The sequence below is a fragment of the Danio rerio genome, chromosome 6 (genome assembly GCF_049306965.1).
Source record: "Danio rerio strain Tuebingen ecotype United States chromosome 6, GRCz12tu, whole genome shotgun sequence".
Lineage (NCBI taxonomy): Eukaryota > Metazoa > Chordata > Actinopteri > Cypriniformes > Danionidae > Danio > Danio rerio.
Window position 1 is genome coordinate 21,434,799 of NC_133181.1, and position 25,269 is coordinate 21,460,067.

At 35.0% G+C, this 25,269-nt stretch overlaps 1 protein-coding gene across 1 annotated transcript; it reads left to right on the forward strand.

Annotated features, from left to right (window-relative positions):
* Nucleotides 1–24,582, forward strand: evpla (envoplakin a). The gene is given in 22 exon segments (NM_001118897.1): nt 1–166; nt 1,509–1,608; nt 2,023–2,177; nt 2,313–2,436; nt 5,008–5,139; nt 5,510–5,551; nt 5,648–5,809; nt 7,312–7,419; nt 7,632–7,727; nt 7,805–7,915; nt 11,715–11,861; nt 11,964–12,118; nt 12,254–12,351; nt 14,445–14,617; nt 15,647–15,825; nt 15,909–16,047; nt 16,558–16,751; nt 18,934–19,084; nt 19,171–19,254; nt 19,380–19,487; nt 19,567–19,659; nt 19,770–24,582. Coding segments are annotated over 22 exon segments (5,928 nt in total). The 5' UTR covers nt 1–113; the 3' UTR covers nt 23,094–24,582.
* Nucleotides 24,583–25,269: the final 687 nt, after the last annotated feature.

The following is a 25,269-nucleotide window of genomic DNA, read 5'->3' on the forward strand; positions in this document are numbered from 1 at the left end:
GAGAGGCAGAGCTTGAAAACGGAAAAGTTTGTAGAAATTAAGGAGAAGCAGGAGTGAGATTTACAAACACACTTGGATCAGAAGGTGAATTTAACCTTACTTAAACTTTTAGGATGTTCAAGAGGAATAAAGACAGCACAGTGAAAGATGATTCCAAGATAAACAAGTGAGTGATGTTGGTTATTTTATACTCTTGGTTCAGTTCTGTTGTGTTTATGAAGGTCTGAGGTCAGTTTGGGTGTACTCTGGTAACCAGAATGAATGTATAAAGTTGATTTAACCAGATCTTCGATGTGAAATCTTATACCAACAAAATGATATATGCTGGAATCAACTTAAACAAAATAGCTGAATTGCTTTCTTTTCAGACTTGCTCAATTATACAAATGAAAATAAAACACATTCTACAAAGGAAACCTGGTTCAGTGGGCCCATATGCTGACTGTTTTGTTTTTAAACTTTGCTTTGTCAACAAGTTAAAGGGATTATGGTTTATAGAAAATATCCCACAATAGGTAATCTTTAAAACAAAAAGATCAGGTTGGCAAAGAACTGTTCTGAAAGAGACAAGCTGTCAAATGTGTTACATTACATTATTAGAAGACAAATGGAATTGGAATTAGCTGTCTGTTGATCATCTCTAACCATGTTCTTAAATATTTTAAAATATGTAGATCTAAAAGCTTTTCTCTGAACAAACCACTAGTTAAATATGATTAATGTACAATTGATATAGATGTTTCTCATGGTGTTGTGTGAATACTCAGTAATCAGAGTCATTCAACATAAATAAATGTGCATATTTAAAAACATAAAAAGGAGTGTCCTTGCTGTCAAAGTTTAGTTCCTGTTAAGGGCTGACGTGCTTGTTCTACCACTGGGTGTTGGTCCATTGTTATGACATATAGGACTAATGCAATGCAAATGCAATATTATTGAGAAATATAGAATGAGTTCTAAACATGTATACTGTAAATGTCAAGAAGTTACAATCTTTCAGCTTTTTTATGTCATCAGAGCATCTTTTGTGAAACTTTAAAGGATTTAATTAGGTGTGACTCAAAACCATCCAACATGTCAACTTTGATCTTGTGAAGTGGCCTGAGCTCATGAACTAAAGCTATGTTTTAGCAGACTGATGACTTTCAGGATTAACCTGACATTATTTCTCAATGTCATCCTGATAGAAAATACCCTATCTGCCTGATATTAGTTAATTAAGAAAAATCAGATTTGTCTACTCTTTGTTACAAGCTCTGCTCTTTGTACTTTCAAAGGTATTTTGTCTTCATACACAATTGTCAGTAATATTTCATACACAACACATGTATTTGTGTCACGTGCCTGAATTTTCTGTTGAAAAAAATTGAGACAAACCAACAGGAATGTCCAGGATTTTTTTACTTGTAACTGTGGGGTTTTATACTTCAAGTCTGTGCAACAATTTTTTGCTTTTATGCACTGATCATCCAAACATCATAAAATTGTTTAACTTTTAAATTTGACAGAACACAGGTGAGCAATCTGGCCTTGCTGATTGCACGTATGCAGAAAAATGCAGACACTGTTGAGAAAGATGTACTGCGCGCAGAAGAGCTGCTGCTCCTTGTAAGAAGCACTTCATTTTTTATAAGCATGATATATTACTAGTACTACTAAGAATAGTAATAATAACAATAATAAATTGTTTTAACTACAATTGGTTTGCATAAGTTACTATTTACTAACATGATATTTTACAAACAATGAATAGTTTTTACAGTATTTGTCTCTATTGTTAATTGTTAAATCCCAGTAAATTTAATGATGGTAATAAGCACACTTTTAGATTTTATTAATGCATTGGTACATGCTGGAAAATGATTATTAGTAGATGCTGTAAAAGTATTATTCATTCTCAGCTCCTGTTAATAAATACATAAAAACATTAACAAATGCAACCTTATAGCAAAGTTATAATGTGGTGCTGTTAGTTTTAAATGTAAAACACAAAAATACCTACATCTCCTTCTCTTCGCTCAGGATGCTGAAAATGAGAAAAATAATAAGACATTACAGCATCAGAAAGAAACAGCAGATCTCCTTGGCCGGGCAGAAGGGCTCCTGAAAGATCTGTTTTTGGATATGGACAAAGCCAAGAAACTGCAACACCCTCAGGCAGGAGAAATAGAGAATGAGTGAGTGACACTAAAGACACCCTTTAAACAATGATGTACATGACTCAGTCTGTTGCTCTGTCACTATCTCTTGTCTCTTATTTATTTTGATTACATTGAAAACTAATTGTACTTGTTTTGATTTTCACTAATTAGTGTAAGTCGCCTTCATGAGCGTTGGCTGAAAGACTGTTCCCTTTACCGAGAGCTGTATGAGCCATTGAACGAGGTGGAACTTCAACCAAGAATTAACTGGGCTCTGGTACTAAACCAAAAACAGGTGTGAATACACATTCAATATATTGATTTACTTTTGTATACATTATCAAAAGTACCTTAAACTTAACACATTATGGTAAGACATTGTAAATCTAAATTTCGTCCCCTCGGTGATATCACTTCATTATTTTTTTACATCCATTCCAAACCCAAATAAAATTTGAATCGTTAATAAAATGTATGCAATTGAGTTTGCACATTGCATTTCCAGTAGAGTAAACATGCTATGCTATGTGCTTCATTTTGTTCATCATTAGCTTAAACCGTAAAAGATTAGCTCAAAATGGGAGAAACTACACTGAAAAAACTCTGTACCAATCAGAGATGAATTGGTTAGAAATAATAAAGGATCCCACATCATCTGTGCAAGGTTGCGAGTCTGCTTGCTTTGCGAGAAAACCTCTCACCATTTAACAAATTTGATGAACTATTCCTCCATTGTACATGGACACCAATAAATGATTAGGAAACAAGGATGCACAAACGAGAATTAAAAAGCACCACAGCACCCTTTTAACATTTCCGGGTTTCTCAGTAGCGGAAGTCGTCATAGTCAAATACATTACATAGGTAAATTGGAGCGCAGTGAGTGGGAAAGTATTACAAAATCTTTTTTTACAACCCTATTTTCTTAAAAAGACTGATAATGGCAGCCAGAAGAGAGAACAAGGTAAAATTTACTGTCCTGCCCCCATATATCCTGTATTACAGACACCTCCTAAAAGTGGTAATTTTATTTTATTTTTTTGTAATTTGATGCAGAGATAAAATAATAGATATGTAAATATATATAAATATACATACGTTAAAAAAAAAATATATATATATATATTAAAAACTTTTAAGGTTATGATGCATTTAACGGTCAACAGCATCTTAAATCCATCTTGTAAAAAGAGTCCATTAAACACAAATCGAATTAAGATATGAGCCCCTTATTTCACACTTACAGAACTGTCCAGAAAATTATTGTCAATTTCTGGAAACGTCTGTATGTGTGAACAGGCCCTTTTTGAAAATACTAGTAAATTTGCTTCGGCAATTTACCTGAAAAAGAAGTTGTAACATTACCTGTAATTTGCCGGAATCCTATGCGGTGTGATCACAAAAGTAAGATTGCCGGAAAGAGCGTGTTCTAGAGCTACTCCAGCCAATCAGAACATTCAGACACATTCACATACATGCTGTTTATGAAAATAAAAGCCTTTGGATACTTTTCCAGACACATTTAGCTGCTAGATATTAGTCAGATAACGTTTAGTCTAGGTTTCTATGAATTTTTAATATAGTCAAATGTGTAAACATTTAGCTGCGGTTAGGGCTTCTGCTTTTGGATGTCTCTGGGATAAGCTGCATGAATGCTAAGGCTTTAAAAAAAGTGAAATCATGAACATCGCTTTTTTGAATTAACCAGTAAAGTCGTTCCGTTATTTTTCCGGTATCACTGTTTGAAAGGAGCTATAGAGTATTCCTATAGAGCACAGAAATCTATGCAACGGAGAGTTGCGGTCGGCCATGTTTGAGGACAAACGCAGGAATGCACATTTTAAACCAATGCAAATCATAACAGAAAAAAACTACGGATTTATAGTAATATCTTTTGATTTAAAAAACATCTCACAAACACTCAGAATAAAATGGTCAAACTTCTAGATATCTTTTTGAATGCTCTGTGTGTCTGGGAAGCTGATAATATATATACCATAATATTCTGTGTCCAGCGGTGAAGTGTAACTTGAGAAGCTAAGGATAGATGCAGAGGGGGCGAATCCAGAGCGGATCAAATAAATGAACATGTTTATCCATAACTGACAGGGTATCAATGAGCTGTTGCAAGGAAACAGTACCAGATATGATTTTCTTTATTATTTGTAGTGCAACTGCTTATAGTTTATTGCTGATGATGAGTGTATGAGTGTGATACAATAAATCAATAGAGATCAATGGGGAATCAGGCTCCCTTGTCCTAAATGCCCAGAATGCATTGTGCTTAAAAAAAAAGATTCTCATTCTCTAGAGTATATAAAGAAGGATTTTAATTGTTTCAGAAACCCAGTTCAAGTGCTTCCAATAAACTGCATGCCATCACAAAATCGCCATGTTTAACATCTATTTTATTTTTTAAATCAATGATCTTCACACTTTTATTCTGTCTGGAAAACTTTTTTTTCAATTTGGCATGTGCGGTATCATATTCCAGTAAAACGACACTCTCCCACCAGTTCTTACTTCATACTCACATTCAATACCTCAAAGTTTTTCTCGGGGCATGAATGAAATGTTGCTTAATGAAAGTGAAACTGCCGAACTGCAAAATAAAAAATGAAACGTCCTAAATTACATGGATAGCATGGTGATGTAAAGACAGTAATTGATCTACAGTATGTACTATAAGGAAAACATAAATGGAACATTATAAAAGCCACCCACATCATTCATATTAGTGCCTTATTTAGATTAAGGTAAATAATTTGATTACTGATGACCATGTAAATGTAGAGACACTGTATAATCTCCTATAGTCAAAATATATTGATTATTTTGTTTCTCTGACTAATTTTTAATATTACAGAAAGATGCAAGCAAAGAGGAGTATGGCCCAACACTGGCTGACCTGAAAAAGCAGATCGCAGCTCATAACATCCTTCATAAAGAGATTGAGTCTTATAACAATCAGCTAAACCCTGGATCAACCAGTTCTCAGGTAATTTAAACATTTGTTCTTTACATTATTATATATTGCTTTGGAAGGAGAAACAACAACAAAAACACCTTTTTAAGATATTTTAATGAAACCTGCCTGTGTCTCTCCCTGGAAAATTCACAAGTTATTCAGAAATCACATTTTATTGATAATTCAGATGAATCAAGTTCAAGAAGGACACATTCTCTTAATTTGATGAACAGATTTATTTAAGTCTTATTCACACGAAACCCTTTTTTGTAAAATCTTTCGGGTGTCATTTTAAATATCTTCATTTCTGCTTTAAAGTTGATAGTGTCTTATGGGTTTACAGCACAGACTACTGAACAGTTAATCAATCACAAAATTGAAATATTTCTTGTTGCTTCAGGAGGAATATGCTGCCATTAAGAAACAATATGCCAACCTACTGGTAGGAATTTATTCACATACTGACAGATTTAAAATAATACTGCTGGTGCCAGAGAGAGAATGGGGGAAAAATAAGATCATTTTAACTGTTTTACAGGATAACTCAAAATGGCGACGTCATTATCTCAACAGTCTGTATGACTACATGCAAGACTGTGACAAGGAGGTGGCATACATGAAGGAAGAGCAGAACAAGATTCTTAAACAGGACTGGAGTGATCAGATGGTCGACCATGCTGACGTTCGCAGACAATATGAGGTAAGCTAACTTTTGAAATGATTACATGACATGAAAAGTAAATAATTTTAGCTGGTAATTTTCCAGGCTGACCAGCTAAGACCAACCTGGAAGTGGCAAAAAACCCTCTAAAACCAGCCTGGTTGACCAGCTGGTTTAAGCTGTTTTTTTTCACCAGGGGTCAAGCATTATGTCAGAGAGCAACAGAGACAGCTCCCTTTTCAAGTAGCCTGGGACCCTAAGCAAACCATTCAATTAAATCAACATGAATAACAGTGTGTAATTTAACAAAAAATACTGAATAAATTACATATTAGAAGTTAATTGCAAAAATATTTCTGTAAAATAAACAAATACATACATATGCTACTAAATATCTATAAATATGCTATATGCTATATAAATATCTTTTCACATTAATCTAGATCAGGGGTGGGCAAACTTGGTCCTGGAGGGCCGGTGTCTGGAGGGCCAGTTTAGCTGCAACACTAATCAAACACACCTGAACATGCTAATCAGTGTCTGCAAGATCACTAGACATCTAAAAGCAAGTGTGTGTGATTAGAGTTGGAGCTAAACTCTGCTGGACACCGGCCCTCCAGGACCAAGTTTGCCCACCCCTGATCTAGATAGTAGATACACCTAGTCATAGCTGAATAATGAGCATGCCAACCAACACCATTGTTTCATTCTCATGTACATATATAAGATCCTTGAGAAAAACAGGCCAATTGGAAGAAAAACACTGTTATGTTGCACACAGAAAAAAATAATATGCATGCCACAGGCTGTTTGATTGGTCACAGTGTTTACTATTGAACAGGGGTCACTAAACTTGTTCCGGGAGGGCCGGTGTCCTGCAGATTTTAGCTCCAATCCTAATCAAACACACCTGAACAAGCTAATCAAGGTCTTACTAGGTATTTTTGAAACATCCAGGCTGGTGTGTTGAGCCAAGTTGGAGCTAAACCCTGCAAGGACACTGGCCCTCCAGGACCGAGATTGGTGACCCCTGCTATTGAGATTTCAAGAATGTTAATTTCCTCCCTTATTTTTAATTTTATCTATGCTTGTATTAAAATGAAAATGTATTTATGTAGCTCTGCACAGCCACACTATAACACTGTTTCCTATACAGACAGACAGACACTAAAGGGTATGTGTAGAAAAAGATCTTTAAAATTTGATACCATTTCTGTTTACTGTGTAGAATTCAGAGAACAGTTTAACTTATTGAATCAGTGCTCTACATGGCACCTTTAAACAATATCTGCAACTGTAAATGCCATTTCAGTGTCTAGCTGTAAATTCCCTCATTAAAGAAAAAGTACTCTCTGTATGGTTTGTACACACCATATTCTCTGTTTGATTTGTACATACATCAACTGTTGCATTGTTATATAGCAAGTAAAAAAAAACATGCTTTACAGCAATGAGAATATATGGTGGTTTACTCTCCTTTTGTTTTGCTGCATATGGCACAGCATTATAAAACATGACCTGTGAGATTTTATCTGCTGCAGAACTTCAAGAATAACAGTCTGCTGGCACATGAAAGTGAGGTCAACAAATTGCAGGATGATGGTGACAGATTGATTGAGTTGAAACATCCTGCTGCCAGCACTGTGCAGGTAAGAAAATACTAATAAGATCTCAGCTTGATTATTGTAATAATTGAGTTATGAATTAACTTTAGAAATATTCTAATAATACAAGGACATACTGATAATTATTTACCGTTCTTGACAATAAGTGGTGTGGAAAATTGGACGTTTTCAATAATAAATACAGTATGACAAAACATAAGCAAAGCTAAGATTTAATGTGCTTTGGGTGTGCCCAGGCCCAGAGAGACACTGTAAGAAATGAATGGCAGAAGTTTCTGAATCTTTGCATCTGTCAGGAAACCCATCTGGACAATATAGAGGAGTACAAAAAGGTAGGTCCTTTTTGCCAAGCAAATTTCTAGTAGAAAAATTGTTTATTAGTAAAGCCTATTTACATTCTTCTCTACAGTACCAACTGGATGCAGACACCTTGTCTGAGTCTTTGTCTAAGCTTGGCTCCACTGTTGATGCCAAATCTGTCAATGGCAAAACCAGCACTGAAATTCAGATGCAGCTTCAGGTAAAGTCACTTTTTAAAGATTTTGCTACATACAGTTAAAGTCAGAATTATTAACCCCCTTTTTTTCTTTCTTTTTAAAATATTTTCTAAATTATGTTAAACAGGGCAAGGAAACTCTCACAGTTTGTCTGATAATATTGTTTCTTATAGAGAAAGTATTTTTAGTTTTATGTCGGTCAGAATAAAAGCAGTTATTATTTTTTAAACACCTTTTTAAGGACAAAATTATTAGCCCCTTTAAGCTGATTTTTTTTCAATAGCCTACAGAACAAACCATCTTTATACAATAACTCGCCTCATTAACCTAACCTGCCTAGTTAACCTAATTAAGCCTATAAATGTCACTTTAAGCTGTATAGAAATGTCTTGAAAAATATCTAGTAAAATATTATTTACTGTCATCATGGCAAAGATAAATTAAATCAGTTATTAGAAATGAGTTATTAAAACAAGAAAAAAAAATAAACAGGGTTAATAATTCAGGGGGCTAATAATTCTGACATAATTTTAACTGTATGTAAATTCTAAATTGCACACCTATGAGAGGTTTGTGGTTGTGGGTGAATTTGTGAGCTGAGACGGGTTATAAGCTAAACAAGAAACTAGTGAACACAGTGGGTTGCTATGGTAACAAAGTGTTTTGAAAACACTGAAGACCCGCTTTTAGATCCTGGGGTCCTACATTTACTGCAAGTGTAGTAGAAGATTGACCAAAACATCCTTAGGCTCTTCAGGATCATTGCATATCCTTTTCTAATGTTTCAAGTTCCTCTTATAGGACAAGTAATATGAGTTTTATTCCATTTTAATGATGCACACTTAAGGTAAAATAAAACAGAGAGTAGGACGCACTTCCTGTATGGTTTTTTTTAGGTTGTTTCCAATTTATTGTTCAATATCTGTGAGCATCACACTTCTGGCATTGATTAAATATATCATAGCATTGCTTAACAACACAACCCTCAGTTAAATATATTTTTTTGGTTTGTATCATCTTCTGTATACTGGTTAAATACAAAAAAGATTTTAAAGATGTCCAAAACACAGAACATACAAATTTTCAGTTCTCTTTTATCAGAGTAGGTACAGGTCTTTTTACAAGGTCTTAAAAAGCCTTAAAATGATACTCTATTGATCTGAAATATTTGGGTCATGATACCGCAACAATAATACTTTGGTCTGATGGACCCAAAAGAATCAAATGAAGAGTTTAGAGGCAAAAACCTCTAAAAGACATTTGATAATTTCTTCTAAAACTAGCATTTTACTCATGTATGTACTGTAGGCTCAGTTCTGATCATTGTCTTTAAAGTGGAATAACTAAACATAAACATAAGAGGGTGAGACGCCATTCGGAGGATTTTGCATCTGAACTCTTTAAATACAATCACTGAAAAGACCAATCAAGCATTTCCCCTCAGTAGTTAATGTGTCTACTCTGTGCCAACAGTGTTTAAAAAGAGCTTGCGTGCTCCTACTTTCTTGCAAGTGGTGCTCACTGCAGAGCCATTTGGGCAGAGCTGAGCTCCAGCTTTCATGCTCCCCCTCGCTGGAACTCAACTCTGCTCAAATGGCTCTGTAGTGAGCACCGTCTCCTTTCTTGCTATTCCCTAGCAGAAGCAATTTACTCTCCGTGGAACCATAACTGGTGTGCTCTGTTCTTTTGTTATAGAATTGACAAAAAGCAATGTTTGATCACCCAAAGTCCTGCTGCATTTAATAGCTCTATATAAAAATATTTAGTCATCTTGTAAGTGTCAGCGATCTCCCTGCTAACTCTAATGAATCACTGAACAGATTATTATAACTGATCAAAGAGCATTTTACATCAGTATCAGAAGTCTCTATTTTTTTTCCTACTTATATAAAATGCTATCTTGCTTTACCTAATAAAATTCATTCATATGAACATTTTCGAGAATGCTTAAAACCTTAAGTAAAAATCTCCTTCAACATTTCCTCAAACCATCTATACAGATCTTGTAGAAAAGGGCCTTAATCTATTACAACAGTGTTTCTCAACCACATTTTTGCTTTTGGATGTCTCCTTTGTCTGTCACACCCATTGCAGTGTCTGCTGATGAGCTGAATCAGGTGTGTTTGGTAAAGGAGAAATGGAAAATGTGTAGAGCTAGTGGACCTCCAGAAACGTGATTGGCTGTACTACAATAAATGAAGGCATGGAACACTGATTTTCCTTGCAGACAAAAAGGACAAAACATTAACAACTAATTCCATGCAAATATTCTGCTTTTTTACTTAAAGGCGACTTATAAAGTCCTCCCCATTCAGGTCTTGATCTTTCCTTTAAATTTAAGACATTACTCCAAGGTTTGTCTTCTTTACTTTGAAGGCATTATTAAACGCTTTAACACAACAATTGAACATTGCTTTACCAGATGCTTGTTCCTTTTCTGCTAACATTAAACTCTCACACCTTAAAAAAGAAAACCATTTCAAATCCGGTATAAAATTTACGTTTGTAAAAAAAAAAATAAATAAATAAAAATCTTTCTTGTGCTAATAATTTCTTTCTACTTTGTAAAAGAAATACCATCTGTGTTGAATTCATTTTCAACTTTTCTGTCATTGCTATGGCGTTAGATAATATTCAAGTAATTTGAATACATACAACATCTTAAGCTGGGTCAGTTGGCGTTTCTGTGTGGAGATTGCATATTCTCCCCGTGTTGGCGTGGGTTTCATCCGGCTGCTCTGGTTTGCCCCACAGTCCAAAGATATGCAGTACAGGTGATTTAAATAAATTAAATTGGCTATAGTAAATGGGTATGAATGTGAGAGTGTATGGGTGTTTCCCAGTGCTGGGTTGCAGCTGGAAGGGCATTCACTGTGTAAAACATTTGCTGGATAAGTTGGCGATTCATTGCGCTGTGGCAACCCCTGATGAATAAAGGGACTTAGCCGAAGGAAAATGAATGAATGAATGAATTAATTAATTATTTACAATGTACTGCACATAACTAATGTCCAGCTTACACAATCAACAAGTCAAAAGGCACTTCTTGTTGCAGTGACTGTTCAGTTGCAGTGTTGTTTCTGAAGTTCTCCTGAGATCACGTGGCTTTATGTAACAGCACAACATGACTGTCATGCAGTGCAATTTGACGCTCAAAGCTGGAGCACATTCAGCTAAGGGTTTCTGCCTTGCTCTGCACGGAATGAGATTTCTTTGGACTTCTCCAATGCTTTTATATGGTATGGTTTATGGCAGTTTGTGAAAGACATAAATTGGTTGTCATTTTGCATCAATAAATGTGGTTTTCTTTTTTTGACAATTCTTACATGACTTTTGGCACAAAATAAAGAGCCATGATCTTGCTTTGCTTGCCAAGACCGAGATGCTTATTTTATACCCAAGCATGAACCTAATATGTATCATTAATTCACCTGCCTATTGTGGACTGCTTTAAAACTGTTTCATTTGTATGACCTTTTGCCTTTTAATTTGCCTCTGACTTGTGCCAATTGTTTTGGAGTGTGTTGCAGGTATCAAAATCAAAATTTGTTAATATTTCCAAAGCATTGTATGCATACACAAGTATTCTTATTGCAGGTTTGGTGGTCTTGAAGTTAATATAAGTTGCTATTAAAAATGTTTTAAAATGCCTTTCACTTGTTAAACTCTGTAGACATCCTATATATATATATATATATATATATATATATATATATATATATATATACACACACACACACACACACACACACACACACACACACACACACACACACACAAATGAATACAGCTCTTTATCCATCAATATTTTGTGTTCTGCAGAGTGAAGAAAGGCCTTTACAGCGCAATGAGCAGCTATTGGCTGACATGAGAAAGCGAAGCACTACAATTGTACCACTAAAACTTCGCCGCACTCCTCCAAGCAAAACTACTACGGTTGAGTCTCTATGTGACTGGAAAACTCCCAAGGTTAGAATCTCTAAAGAAAAAAAAGGTTTTTAAAATAAATTTTCTAATAATCTGTTTATTTCTATTCATTAAACTATTATTTTGCAAATTAATAATTTTCAGGCCACATTAAACAGAGGAGAGCTGTTCAATCTTAAGTCTAACACAGACAATGATAACTGGGAAGTTCAGTCCAGTGATGGGACAAGCCAAAAATTTCCTGGAGTTTGCTTTATGATTCCTCCACCTGATCCTGAGGCTATCAACCGAGTTGACCTGTAAGAATAAAAAAATGGTTTTTACACTCCAAAACATTGTAAAATTTAATCTGTATGATATGCTAATGTTAAAAAACAAACGAGTAATGACTTAACATACCAATAATAACTAAGAATTTATGTTTGTATGAGCAGGCTTGGGAAGGAGTTAGAAGATTTAAAGAAAAGACGGGCTGCTCTGAGAACTTTGCAGAACAATCAACAATCCAAAGCCCCTTTATCACAGGCTCCAGGTAATTTAAAGATTTTTAATTCAGCAATGTGAACACTGAGATTATGGGCTCTATTTTAACTATCTAAGCATAAAGTCTAAAATGGAGGATGCAAAAGCACTAAGGATGTTTCACACTTTTGCTATTTTAAAGGTCTTGTATGCAAGTTTTTGACTCTTCTAAAGCATAAAAATACCATAATATGTTTGCAGATATTTAAGAAACATGCCAAGTGAACATTCTTGTTTATTTAAAAAACAATGCTGAATTCATTCAGAAAGGCTCTTAAAGCATACGCTTTTGATCAAAATGCGGCCTTCAGAGGACAGTAGCAGATTGCAAAATAAGATGCAGATTTAGTGTTCCACATAAGGTGGTTATTAATCATTAAATAATATAAATATTACAAACGTAAATATTAGGCGAGCAGGTTACATTTGTAACCCTGTGTCCTAACAACATCTAACAACAGCTGTTTGCATCAGACGAAACATGACCGAAATTTAAATATAGCCATTCAGAAGCAAAGAATAAGCACTCACTTACTCAAATGGTAAGGGTTATGATCTAATTAATAAATAATCAACCTCTTTAACATTACTAAATGTACATGTCTTGGTTTTAGTTCTAAAGACACAGTGCTAAAGTTCTATTTCAAAAGGTTTATTTTATTTTCAAGGTCTAAGGTTAACTGTCTGCTGCTGCTTTCAGTAGTTTGGCAATAAATATCATGTAAAATGCCATTCAAACTCACATTGTTAGCATTTAACACTGAATAAAGCACATGAGGTGTACCTGAGGTAATCATTGTCAGTTTTCTGTTGTTCAGCTGCAGGAATAGAAGCCGATTATAATATATCAATTTGAGGTGTTGGTTAGAACAAAACCTCCTTTTAATATGGAAAATTTTTCTTCTATTACGTGCCGTTGCGTTTATTTAGACCATGATTTAAATCAGCCTACAGGCTCAATCGTCAGACTCGCTCCTCGTTCTCAATCTGGCAAACTGTGCTTGCATTTGTTTTGATCCATGAATGCAATACCTAGTTCAAACACTGGATGTCAAACTTACATACTGCACTTTTAAGAATGAAAAAATGCATCGGTGCGTGGTTTAAAGGGGTTGTCCTTATTCTCTTAATTAGTTATGGGTGTGTTTTGAGCATAACTTGCAATAAACCAATCAGAGTCTTATCTTTCATTCTCCTTGAGATTGAACTAAGAACTATGGCTATGGAGAACTTTGTAAGTGGAAAATCTAAATGCTTCACTAGCTAGAAAACAGTTAAAACTTTTGGCCTCTTATTTTCGACTGTGGATTAAGGAGACGGTGATGGATGCATTCTACTGAAAACATCCATGACATAGCCTATTACGTTTCATAATTTCATTTGCTAAGTGCATATACATATGCAATAAATACTACAACTAATAATAACATTAAACAAATGTAAATTGTCAGGAAAAAACTCACCATAACAGAGCCAGATTCCAAAGCCCTCGTTTTATATTTATGTAGAAAATAATATATATTTTTAAAAATTTTATCCTTTCATAAGTAAACATATGGGTGTATTGCTGTACAACCCTTTGTGTATATTAAGCAATGTCTATGCGTGTTTTGGACCCACATAGACAAATAACTAATACGCTTTTTAAATAATAAAAACTCAGAGCCTATTACTAGATCAGCTTTGTTAGTTAATGGCGTGGCCTATTTCTAGTTGCCTAAAAATAGCAACACGCCAAGAACACACCTCCTTTTTAGACCAGCATGCCCATGAGTGTACACAGTGGCGCAAATACATTTGCTATTTAAACAATGTGGCGCAAAATGTGAAAATTACACCTGCGTCGGTTTGATAATAGCACTGAGTGAATGATAGAGCCCAGTGTGTCAATACATAACAACTGTGATCAACTGCTCATAAACGTAGGCCCTAAACTGACCCTGAGAAAAAGAATCAGTTTCATTTTTTATGTATGCACAAAACATTTCTCTTAGCTTCATAATATTTAAAAATAAACAGAAAATTTGGAATGACATAAGGATGTTTAGTTAATAACCTTTTTTTTTTTTTTTGATGAGCTAACCCTTGAACCTTTTTTTATAGTTCCTGCACCTAGAGCTGAGGAAAATCCCAAAGCTGCAGTGCTGGCTAACCGTCTAAACCAAATGGATAAAGATCTAGGTCAAGTTGAGATGGACACTCTGAACTGTATAAGAAGCCCACTAAACCGCACTGACCCTGCCACAGACCTTGCTAAACGTCTGCAGGAGCAAGAGGTGAGAAATTACATAGACATTTAGAAATAAAACATCTTCTACATGATTACTTATATTCCAGAATGATTTCCAGTCACTTAGATGTCCTTTTAGGTAATTAGTAACAGTAATTAAGTAATTATTTAGTGGTGTTTCACAATTATTTGATTCATTTACAAGAGTAAAGATTTTTCAATTGCACAAATTGATCACATCATTCCTAGTCTATTGAATACCAATTTACTATTACTAATTCTACTTATATTAAATATAATAATTCATATGACCAATTACACACAGGGTCGGCATGGTGGCTCAGTGGTTAGTAATAGTAGCTCACAGCAAGAAGTTCCCTGGTTCGAATCCCGCTGGGCCAGTTGGCATTTCGGTGTGGAGTTTGCTTGTTCTCCCCGTATTCACGTGGGTTTCCTCCTGGTGCTCCGGTTTCCACCTGAGTTCAAAAACATGCTGTATACGTGAATTGAAAAAACTAAATTTGCTGTAGTTCATGAATGTGTATGGGTGTTTCCCAGTATTGGGTTGCAGCTGGAAGGTCATCCGCTGCATAAAACATATGCCAGAACAGTTGGCAATTCATGGGCGACGCAGTGACGCAGTAGGTAGTGCTGTCACCTCACAGCAAGAAGGTCGCAGGTTAGACAAGAAAATTAATGAATGAATGAGTTTGCAGTTCATTCTGCTGTGGCGACCTCTGAAATACAGACTAAGCCAAAGGAAAATGAATGAATAAAATTACAAATATTACATTTACAAAGGCTACCTTCTTATCTAGTGCCCTCAGAAAGTGTCCAGTAAGTTAATTTGTGCCCGCAAATGCCCTAAAAACGGTTCAACCAGCTCTAAAACATCAAAAGACCTTGATTTGTTGGTTTGGTTTGTTTAATTGTAGTTAGACTCTGCAAGACGATTGCAAAATAGGTAGATGTTTGTACACCACTGCTCTATTTTTTTTTTCTTCTAACAAAGGCTTTTAGAGGATGAAGAACACTGTTATACTCTGCTCATTAAAGATTGTTGTTCTCTAAACAGAAAACAACTGCAGCACTCCAGCAGCTGGAAAAACAGAGGGTTGCAGCCCAAAAGGAAATGGAACCTTTACTTTCAAAAGACTTAAATGGGCCAACTTCTTCTACTTTACTCCAAAACCTCAGTGATGCTAAAAACAAACAGGACAGTCTAGTTGCTCTGAACAGTCTCTACAAAAAGAAGTATGTAAACTTACAAAAGTGATTATAAAAGGTAATTAAAAACATATTTTAGATGTTGCAACTCTGTCTTTTTTTAACACTAGAGCAAATGCCTCTTTGGTTTTGGAGAGACAGCTTAGGCAGATGGACAACACTGTCTCAGGCTTTGAGAAACAGCTAAGTGAGGATGGTGCCATTCCTGACAAGCCTAACGCCATTCAGACACGTACACAGGAGATTCAGGTAAGGTCTATTAGTACAATGAAATCCCATTGCTGCTTCATTTTTCAATCATTAACCTGCATTACATACCCATAGTTGATTCACACATCAAGTTTGCTTTAATAATATGAATTAACCTGTAATGTTTCCTACAACTAGTCACAACCTTCCTAAATGGTTTTCATTACAGTTGTATTGGAAAATATCTGCGTGCAATTAAATCTGTGACTCAACTTTTTTTTTATTGTTGACCCTAATCTGTCCCTTTACATAACCACATAGAACATCAATTGTTTTGAAATACATTAAATATGTTTGAAGCGTTAAGTTTATTTTGTGACAAGTACAAAGCATTTGCAAAAGACACCATAAAGTTGGATGATTTTTTAAAGGTAAAAAATGAGGATAAAACTAGTATATTGCCATCAAACCAATAAATCTGGTTTTAAAAACTGATTTAAAGTTTTTCCATTGTACATGAACAACACTATAATATTTTGAATCATAACAAATACCTTGTCATTCATTTAGGGTTTAAAAAGAGATGTTGCTGGTTCTCAAAATGAGATGCAAAAGCTAAGTGAGGACCTAGAGGCACTTAAGAAGCTATGCAGTTCACTTCAGCAGGGTTACCAAGAATACTGCCCTGATATACGCAGACAGGAAGCAGAAGTGAAGAATCTTCAAAGCCGATACTCCAATGTGATCAACCAGCTGAGTGAAAGGTAAGTGTTTGTTGATATAGTCAAAAACAAAATGAAAAGTTTAATTGTTTTTGTTACTCCTGATTTAATATTTTGAGCATTTTGTAAAATGCACTAAAATAAAGAATGCAATGTCGCCTACTATTTTCTACGAAAAGGCGCTAAGCTCTGCCCGAAAAGTTGCTAAAAGTCGCTAGATTGCGTCATACGTTAACTTGCATATGACTGACATCATTTCTGTTTGTTTTACAGCCTATAGTCAATAAAGGGGTATTTATATTTGCATTACACTTTATGTAAGCATGTCAATTTAACTAAATTTATTGCTGTTCGAATACAGTATATCAGTATAAATGTGTATAAATCTAATCTCAGACAAGTTCTGAAACTCTCACTTAAATTATCTGTGACTGTGAACAAGAAAAGAATAAACAGTCAAAATAAATTGTTAAAATAAAAGAAAAGCTGATCGGTTTGACTGTACAAGGAAGATACCTTCACACTGCCGGTGCTCAATCATTTGCTATCGGTACGCAGAGGGGTGAGGTTGCAGGTGAGAGAGGCTACCGTATGAGGACTGGGGCGCCTGTCAGTGCTCTGAGGCGGGGGATGGGCCGGCGGCATCACCCGCAACTCGTTGAGAAGAGTAGGGACTGTACAGTATGGACAAATGACAGTCTATAAAAATCTCCAGAAACACACAAAAAAGTCGCTAGATTTGTCACTAGTCGCTTTTTTGAAAATTTGTCACAAGGCGAGTCTGAAAAGTCGCTAAATCTAGCAACAAAGTCACTAAGTTGGCAACACTGAAAGAATGTGTTTGGTTTATTCTCTTTAACCTTTATTTAATTGCATAACAAAGAAAAGATTATATATATATATATATATATATATATATATATATATATATATATACACACACACATATATATATATATATATATATATATATATATATATATATATATATATATATATATATATATATATATATACATACATATATATATATATATATATATACATATATATATATATATACATACATATATGTATGTATATATATATATATATATATATATGTATATATATATATATATATATATATATATATATATATATATATATATATATATATATATATATATTATATGTATAATATTTTCACTGACAAAATATGCATTTTGTAAAATGGTTAATTTTTTGATGTTTTACTTATTTAAGTATCATCATGGTTCCTTTTTTTTTAAGATGGTTGCCCCACAGCAAGAAGGTTGCTAGTTTGAATTGGTTGCCAGAAGCACAGTTAGAACAGTTTAGTTATTTGGGAATATAGGATACTAATTAAATAATACCGTTATTATAAAGGCTGCAAGGTGGCGCAGTGGGTAGCATGATCGCCTTACAGCAAGAAGGTCACTGGTTCGAGCCTCGGCTGGATCAGTTGGTGTTTCTGTGTGGAGTTTGCATGTTCTCCCTGTGTTTGCCTGGGTTTCCTCAGGGTGCTCCGGTTTCCCCCATAGTCCAAAGACGTGGTATAGGTCAATTGGGTAAGCTAAATTGTCCATAGTATATGTGTGTGAATGAGTGTGTATGGATGTTTCCCAGTGATGGGTTGCAGCTGGAAGGGCATCTGCTGCGTAAAACATATGCTGGATAAGTTGGCGGTTCATTCCGCTGTGGTGTCCCCAGATTAATAGAGAGAATAAGCCGAAAAGAAAATTAATGAATGAACGTTATTACAAAATTACTAGTTAAGCATACTGTTAAATAGGACTGGGTACCGATACCCTTTGCTTGCAAAAAAAAAGAAGCTGGTGACTTCACATAAATAACTTTCTCACGATAGAAAAGATTCAAGTAACATTTATTATTGCAACAGCTGCAGAAATACTGTTAAAAGTTTTAAAGATAATTATTAAATATTTTATAGCACAGTGTCTTTCGAGATTCCCTGCTTATTGTGCCCTGTTTCAAAATAATTTGGATGTTTTATAACCTTTTTAAAAAAAATTTTAAATCGGTCCCAATTTGTTTTTTCTTTCTTTCAATTTTTGACTTCAATTGCATTTTACAAAATGTCACAACTTTTTTAGAATTGAAGTTTAATGTGGTATTACTTAAATACACTTTCCCTGTTTTCCATGAAAGTATAAGCTCACTATTATTATAACTTTTTTTATTTATTATTTTATTTCTTTAGAGAAAGGCTTTTGCAGGAAGCTAACACTAAACATCAGGACTTTCAAAATGTGAGCCAATCACTGAGCTTGCTCTTAGATAATTTACCGGACAACAAGGTTAGCCCCAAAGATGATTTGTCTCAAATCCAAGCCAAGCAGAACTCTCAAAAGGTGAGATTTTTAGACTATCACACAATATATTTCATATGTTAACAAAGTATTAACATATATAACAAAGTCCTTTTTTATTATTAAAGAGAGTAATAGAAGATATACAGAGGAAAGGGGATGACATGAACAGAGTGGTTGATCTCTCCAAGGATCTCCAAAATGTTCTTAATGTAAGTCTAACATTTAAAACATAAATCTGTAAAAAGCAGTTTTATAACACTGGATAGTATTATTTATTTATTTTTTTGCTGAAACAAATTATGATGTATATTCTATTGTACTTATTTTGGGGCAGGAATACGAGGTGAATTGTGATAAATACAAAGCTATTCTTGATGACACAACTGTGACAAATGCTAAAAGGCTTCACACCTCTACCCTAGCAAGCTCTGTTGCTAAACAGGTAAAATATTGAAATGTAAATTTGACAAAACGCTATAATATTGGTCAAATACATAATTCTTCCCTTTGTTATGCTACAGGAGAAGGATCTTACTAAACAGTATGCTGAGACCGCTGCTGAGAGTGACCAGTTACTCAAACAAATAAACTTTGCAAAGGGCATTGTGACTGAGGTGATACCAGTAACATGAGTGTTCATATCATCCATGTAATCTTTTTTTTTTAAATAAAAAGTAAAAATCAAGTGACTTAATATCAACTGGTCTTTATTCTATTTGTACAGAATGTGGAACAAGTCAACACCATACAACAACATCAACAACAGCAGCTGCAACAAAAAGCCTTTGAGGACACTGAAGTTCTCCAGAAAGAGTTAAAGGAGGAAATTGCCAAACGTACTAATGCAGAGAATACACTGGGCACCATCAAAAGCAGATATTTATCTCTGAAGAGCAGAAGAGGAATAGAGCGAGTTGAGGAGAAAGAGATTCTGCAGTATTACCGTGACCCAAAACTTCAGGCCAGTGTGGACGACTTTCAAAAAAAGATTCATGAAGAAGCATTGAAGCGCACCAAAACACAGAGTGAGATTGAGGTACTGAACAGAAAGATCACTAGCCTAGAGAGTGAACTTAAGAACACCAAGCCCAAGCTAGTCACAAGAGAAGTGACTGAGGTAGAGAGAGACCCTCAACTAGATGTAGAATCAACAAATATTCTTGAAAGCATTAACAAATTGAGTAGGGAGCTTAGAGTTAAAGAACAAGAGAAGGCTCAGCTGCAAACAGAGCTGAAAATGTTAGAGCAAAAGAAGCAAAACATAAAAGAGAAGGTGGTGCAAAAGGAAGTGGTTAGACTTGAAAAAGATCCAGAAATGTTAAAAGCAGTTAGGACATTTGAGTTGGATATCTCAGATGAAGGAGAAAGGTGCAAGTCACTCAAGAGTGAAATCTCTCAAACCAAGAGTAATATAAATTCTCTTGAGAGACTCATCCCAACATTGGAGCCAAAAGTGGTCACGAAAGAGGTAAAAAGAGTGGAGCAGGACCCTGTACTTATAATGGAGTCCAAAGAGCTTCTGAATAAAATAGAAGAAGTGAGAAATGAGAACAAAAGTCTCATGTTTGAGCTTAATAACCTTCAATCACGTCATGTCCAAATACAACAGATGAAGCCGAGAGTGGAGGTCAAAGAAATCATAAATGAGAACTTCAGAGTAGCCCCTGAAACAGAAGCAGAAATGCAGCGCTTGAGAAGAGAGCTTCAAGACAACAGCAGGCAGTGCTCAGACTTTGAGAGACAAATTAGCTTTGTCAAAACAGAACATGAAGCTCTTCGTGCACAGAAACCCAAGGTTGAATACAAGGAAGTAGTCCAGGAAGTTGTAAAAGAGGAACGAAGTCCTGAGAATGTTAGAGAGATACAGAGGCTTTCTGATCAAGTATATTCTCTGCAAAAAGCCTACAACAATTTGCAAAATGATCTTATACGTCTAAGAAAAGATAGGGATGAGTGGAAAGCTGAAAAGTCAAAGGTAGAGACCAAGATTGTCACTAAGGATGTAACAAAGTATGTTGACGACCCACTTCAAGAGAAAGAAGTTGATCGTCTCAGGAGAGACGTCCGTGAAGAAACTCAGAGGCGCAGAACAATAGAGGAAATGGTGTTTGATCTTCAGAACAAATATATTCAGCTGGAGAGACAAAAACCTGAGGAAAAGCTTGTAGTACAAGAGGTAGTGCGTCTACAAAAGGATCCAAGGCAGATCCTTGATCATGACAGGTTAGGAAGGAGTCTAGATGAAGAAGTGAAGAATAGGAGAAAACTAGAACTAGAGGTACAGCAGCTGAGAGCACTTATAGAAGACAAGGAGATAGCAATCAGGAGCAGTGATGAAAAGCAAAAAAAGATTCAGGTGGAAACTGAGCTGAGACAAATTAAATCCAGAATTCATGAGCTAGAAACTGCCCCACCTCCTATTGAAGAGAACATAGTCATAGAGGAAGTTCTAAAAGTTGAGAGGGATCCAAAACTTGATAAACTGACAAATGGTCTTCGCACAGATATGGATAAAGAAAGCAGCGACATTATGCGTCTAGAAAGAGATATCAGGAAATTGGCACTTGATATTGAAATCTTGCAGCGAGAGAAGTCAGTTGAGAAGACCATCTATAAAGAGGTTGTTCGTGTAGAGAAAGATCAAGCACTTGAAGCAGAACGATCCCACCTTAGAGACCAGTTCCTTCAGGAGAAAAATGTCAGACGAGACCTTGAGGATAAACTCCATCGTCTACAAGAGAAACTACAGCAACAAGCAAGCAAAAAAACAGCAATGTCGCTGGAGGAGACCAACCTAGTTCATGATCGGGACAAGCTGCAAAGAGAAAAAGAAAACCTTCAGAGAGAACTGAGATCTTTGGAATCTGAAAGACAAAACATCACCATCTCCTTCCAACAGCATTCTAGGCTGATGAGTGAAAGAAACCAAATGAACAGGCAAAGAAGCATTAAAATGGAATCAGATGGTCAGAGGCTGGAAAGGGATATCCTTGATGAAAAAGACAAAATTCACAAACGAGATAACATAATTAGGGAGCTGAAGAACAGTTTACAGAAGGAGGACTCCTCTGAGATGCGCACAAAAGAAGTCAATGTTTCCACAAAGATAAGCATCTTGGACCCCAACACTGGAAAAGATATGTCACCATATGATGCCTATAGGCAAGGCTTCCTCGATCGCAACAAATACTTGCAGTTACAAGAAATGGAGTGTGACTGGGAGGAAATCACTACAATGGCACCTGATGATGAGATATTGGTTTTGCAAGATCGCAAGAGTGGGAAACAGTACTCCATCAAAACTGCACTAAAAGAAGGCAAGGTGACCAAATACCAACTACAACAGTATAAGGATGGCAAAATGTCTATTTCAGAGTTTGCTCTTCTTGTAGCTGGGGAAAAAAAATCATCGTCATACACTCCACACTTCAACAGCCAATTGAATCAACAGCTTAAAGAAGAGTTTCCTATATGTGGTGTATATGATGTACACACAGATTCATGTGTAAATGTTCGCAGTGCCATGAGTCGAAAGTTGATTGACACCAACACTGCCCAAAAGCTTCTTGAAGCACAAGCTGCCACTGGAGGAATTGTGGACATCAGCAATGGAATAAAATATTCGGTACACAAAGCAGCTGATCGAGGTCTGATTGAGTCTAGTCAGCTACAGAGGTTACTAAATGCTCAAAAGGCCTTCACCGGAGTTGAGGATCCTATGACCAAAGAACGTCTGTCGGTCGGAGAGGCTGTACAAAAAGGCTGGATGCCCAAAGAAAATGCCATGAGATACATGGAGGCACAATTTCTGACAGGCGGGTTGGTCAACCCCAACAAAGCAGGAAGAGTTAACATTGTGGATGCAGTCAGCTCTAAGATGATTGACAGTACAATGATGAGAGAGCTTCAGGAAGAGATCAATTATGCAAAAGAGCTGACTGATCCAATCACAAAGGAAAAGATCAACTACAAGCAGGCTTTGGCTCGTTGTAAGATAGACCCACTCTCAGGCCTTCCGATGTTTAATGCTTCCTCAAAAAATGTCTAAACTTCCTTATATTTCAGTCATACATAGCCACTCATAGTCTACATTGGTTTACATAATGTATTCATTTAATCCAATTACTTGTTTCTGTACTGTCAACGTAACCATTTCTCCCTGTCATACAAAAACCAAACAAACAAACAAAAAAACAGTCAAGACCCTCACCTATTGTGTTTTATGGGTGTGTTACAGTTTATTTTTAAATTTTTTATTATTATTATTATTATTATTTTTTTACAATTTTACAATCATTTTGCCACAAATTTCAGAACCCTGGATTCAAATTTCCAAACTCTAGACACAAAATTCACAACCATTGCACTTTGCAAATTGCACTTTTTTTTTTTCAAAATTCTTGGATGAAATAAATTCAAGTCAAATACACTAAAATGACCTTTTCAGTAAATTACAATTAAACATCAAATTGATCCTATTTCAATATGCAACTCAAACATTACATTTGAAATAACTGTGGATTAATTTAATCACCACAATATAACTATCAACTGACACAAGCACTCTAAATGATAGTGATATAAATATATGCAAATTACAGGTGACATTCTAGTTCATATGGATTTCACATATATGAAACATGTCATGTCAAAGTATTGCAAAAATTGCCATTTTTTCAACCATTATATTTACAAATAAGCAAGAAACACTGTTGTTAAGTTTGCTATTCTCCTTTTTTCAGTAAACCTACATTATGTTTGAATGAATAAAACTTTAGTTCAGTGAATCCACTGTCTGTACTATTCCTTCTACACTTACGTGTAAACCATAATGAAACGTGAAATATTTTTTCATGTTATAATGAAACCATATATTTTTAAAAACAATATTTAATGACTGTTAATGATTGTTTATTGAAACGGAAAATTGTGTGTGGGTGATCTAAAGTTTTGTTCCTGTAGTATTTGTATGATAAAAGGATTATGTGAACCAATGAATTTGCAAATGTTTAAAGAAAAGAAAGAAACGCAACATGCAAAGTTTTAAACAGTGGAAAGTTTGTGATAAAAGCAGTGACTGTTTAGAGTTTTGTGTCTAGAGTTTTAAAAATTGACGTCAGCGTTCTGAAATCTGTGCCAAACGATGATTTTGAAAAATAAGTAAATAAAGTGTAATTGTAAACTTAATAAAAAAGGTTTCAAAATTACTTATTACAAGTTAATACATATTTAATAAATGTTTAGAGGTGCACAAAACGAAACCCTTTAAAAGTTGTAAGTTGTCATACTTAATCAGATATATATTGTAAATGTGCAACATAGATCTGATTAAGATCTATAAACAATCTATTTTATATCTCAGGTGCTATAATATTTGTCAATTTGACTGTAGTACTTTGAACTAAGAGTCTTTTAAGTGTTGAAAAATAATGTTGAGACATTTAACTCATTTGACTATGTAATGGGGCAGAAATTTGTACCACAAAGTAAAACATATTTATCCAAATAAAAAATGTTATTCTGTTTATTTACATGGTCTTTATGATTTTTGTCCTTTCTGAAACTGCTGTTGAGAATCTTTAAAATAATGAAAAATATAATAAATGACTTGTCTTGTCCATAAGTCTACTTTGTTTCTAGTTAATGAAATCAACACAACAGATAAATCTGTCATCAAACGCATTAGTTCAAAGTAAATGTATAGCATTTTAGTTAGCAGTACATACTATGGTTGTTAAAAGTATCAAGTTTGGTACCAGTTGGTTTTGAAAATTTAAAAACACCCATTTGAGCACGTTCTTAAACACATTTGATTGCCCGTTGTGTTCACGTGCTCAATAGAAATGACTGATTGGCCAAGAAGGTTCACCACTCTTCATCGCTGTTCACCAAGTGCAAACACAAATACACAGATACTGGAGCATTTTAAAAGCAAGTGATCAAGAGTGATCCGTGATACATGGCTATATGGTAAACCGGTAACCATCACGGCAATTTACAGTAATTTCTGTTAAGCGTCTGAAGGAATGAGCAATCGGTGATGTTTAAGTATGTGCTTAAATAATAGCAGGAAATATTGTTTTCAAAATTTCAACTCATACTGATATATTTGCACAAGCAAATCCGTGGTGAGAGACACTTTCTGTGATAATAGTATTACATGCTGCTTTGTTTACACAGTACAGTTGAAGTCAGTATTGAATTTTGTTTTCTTTATAAAATAC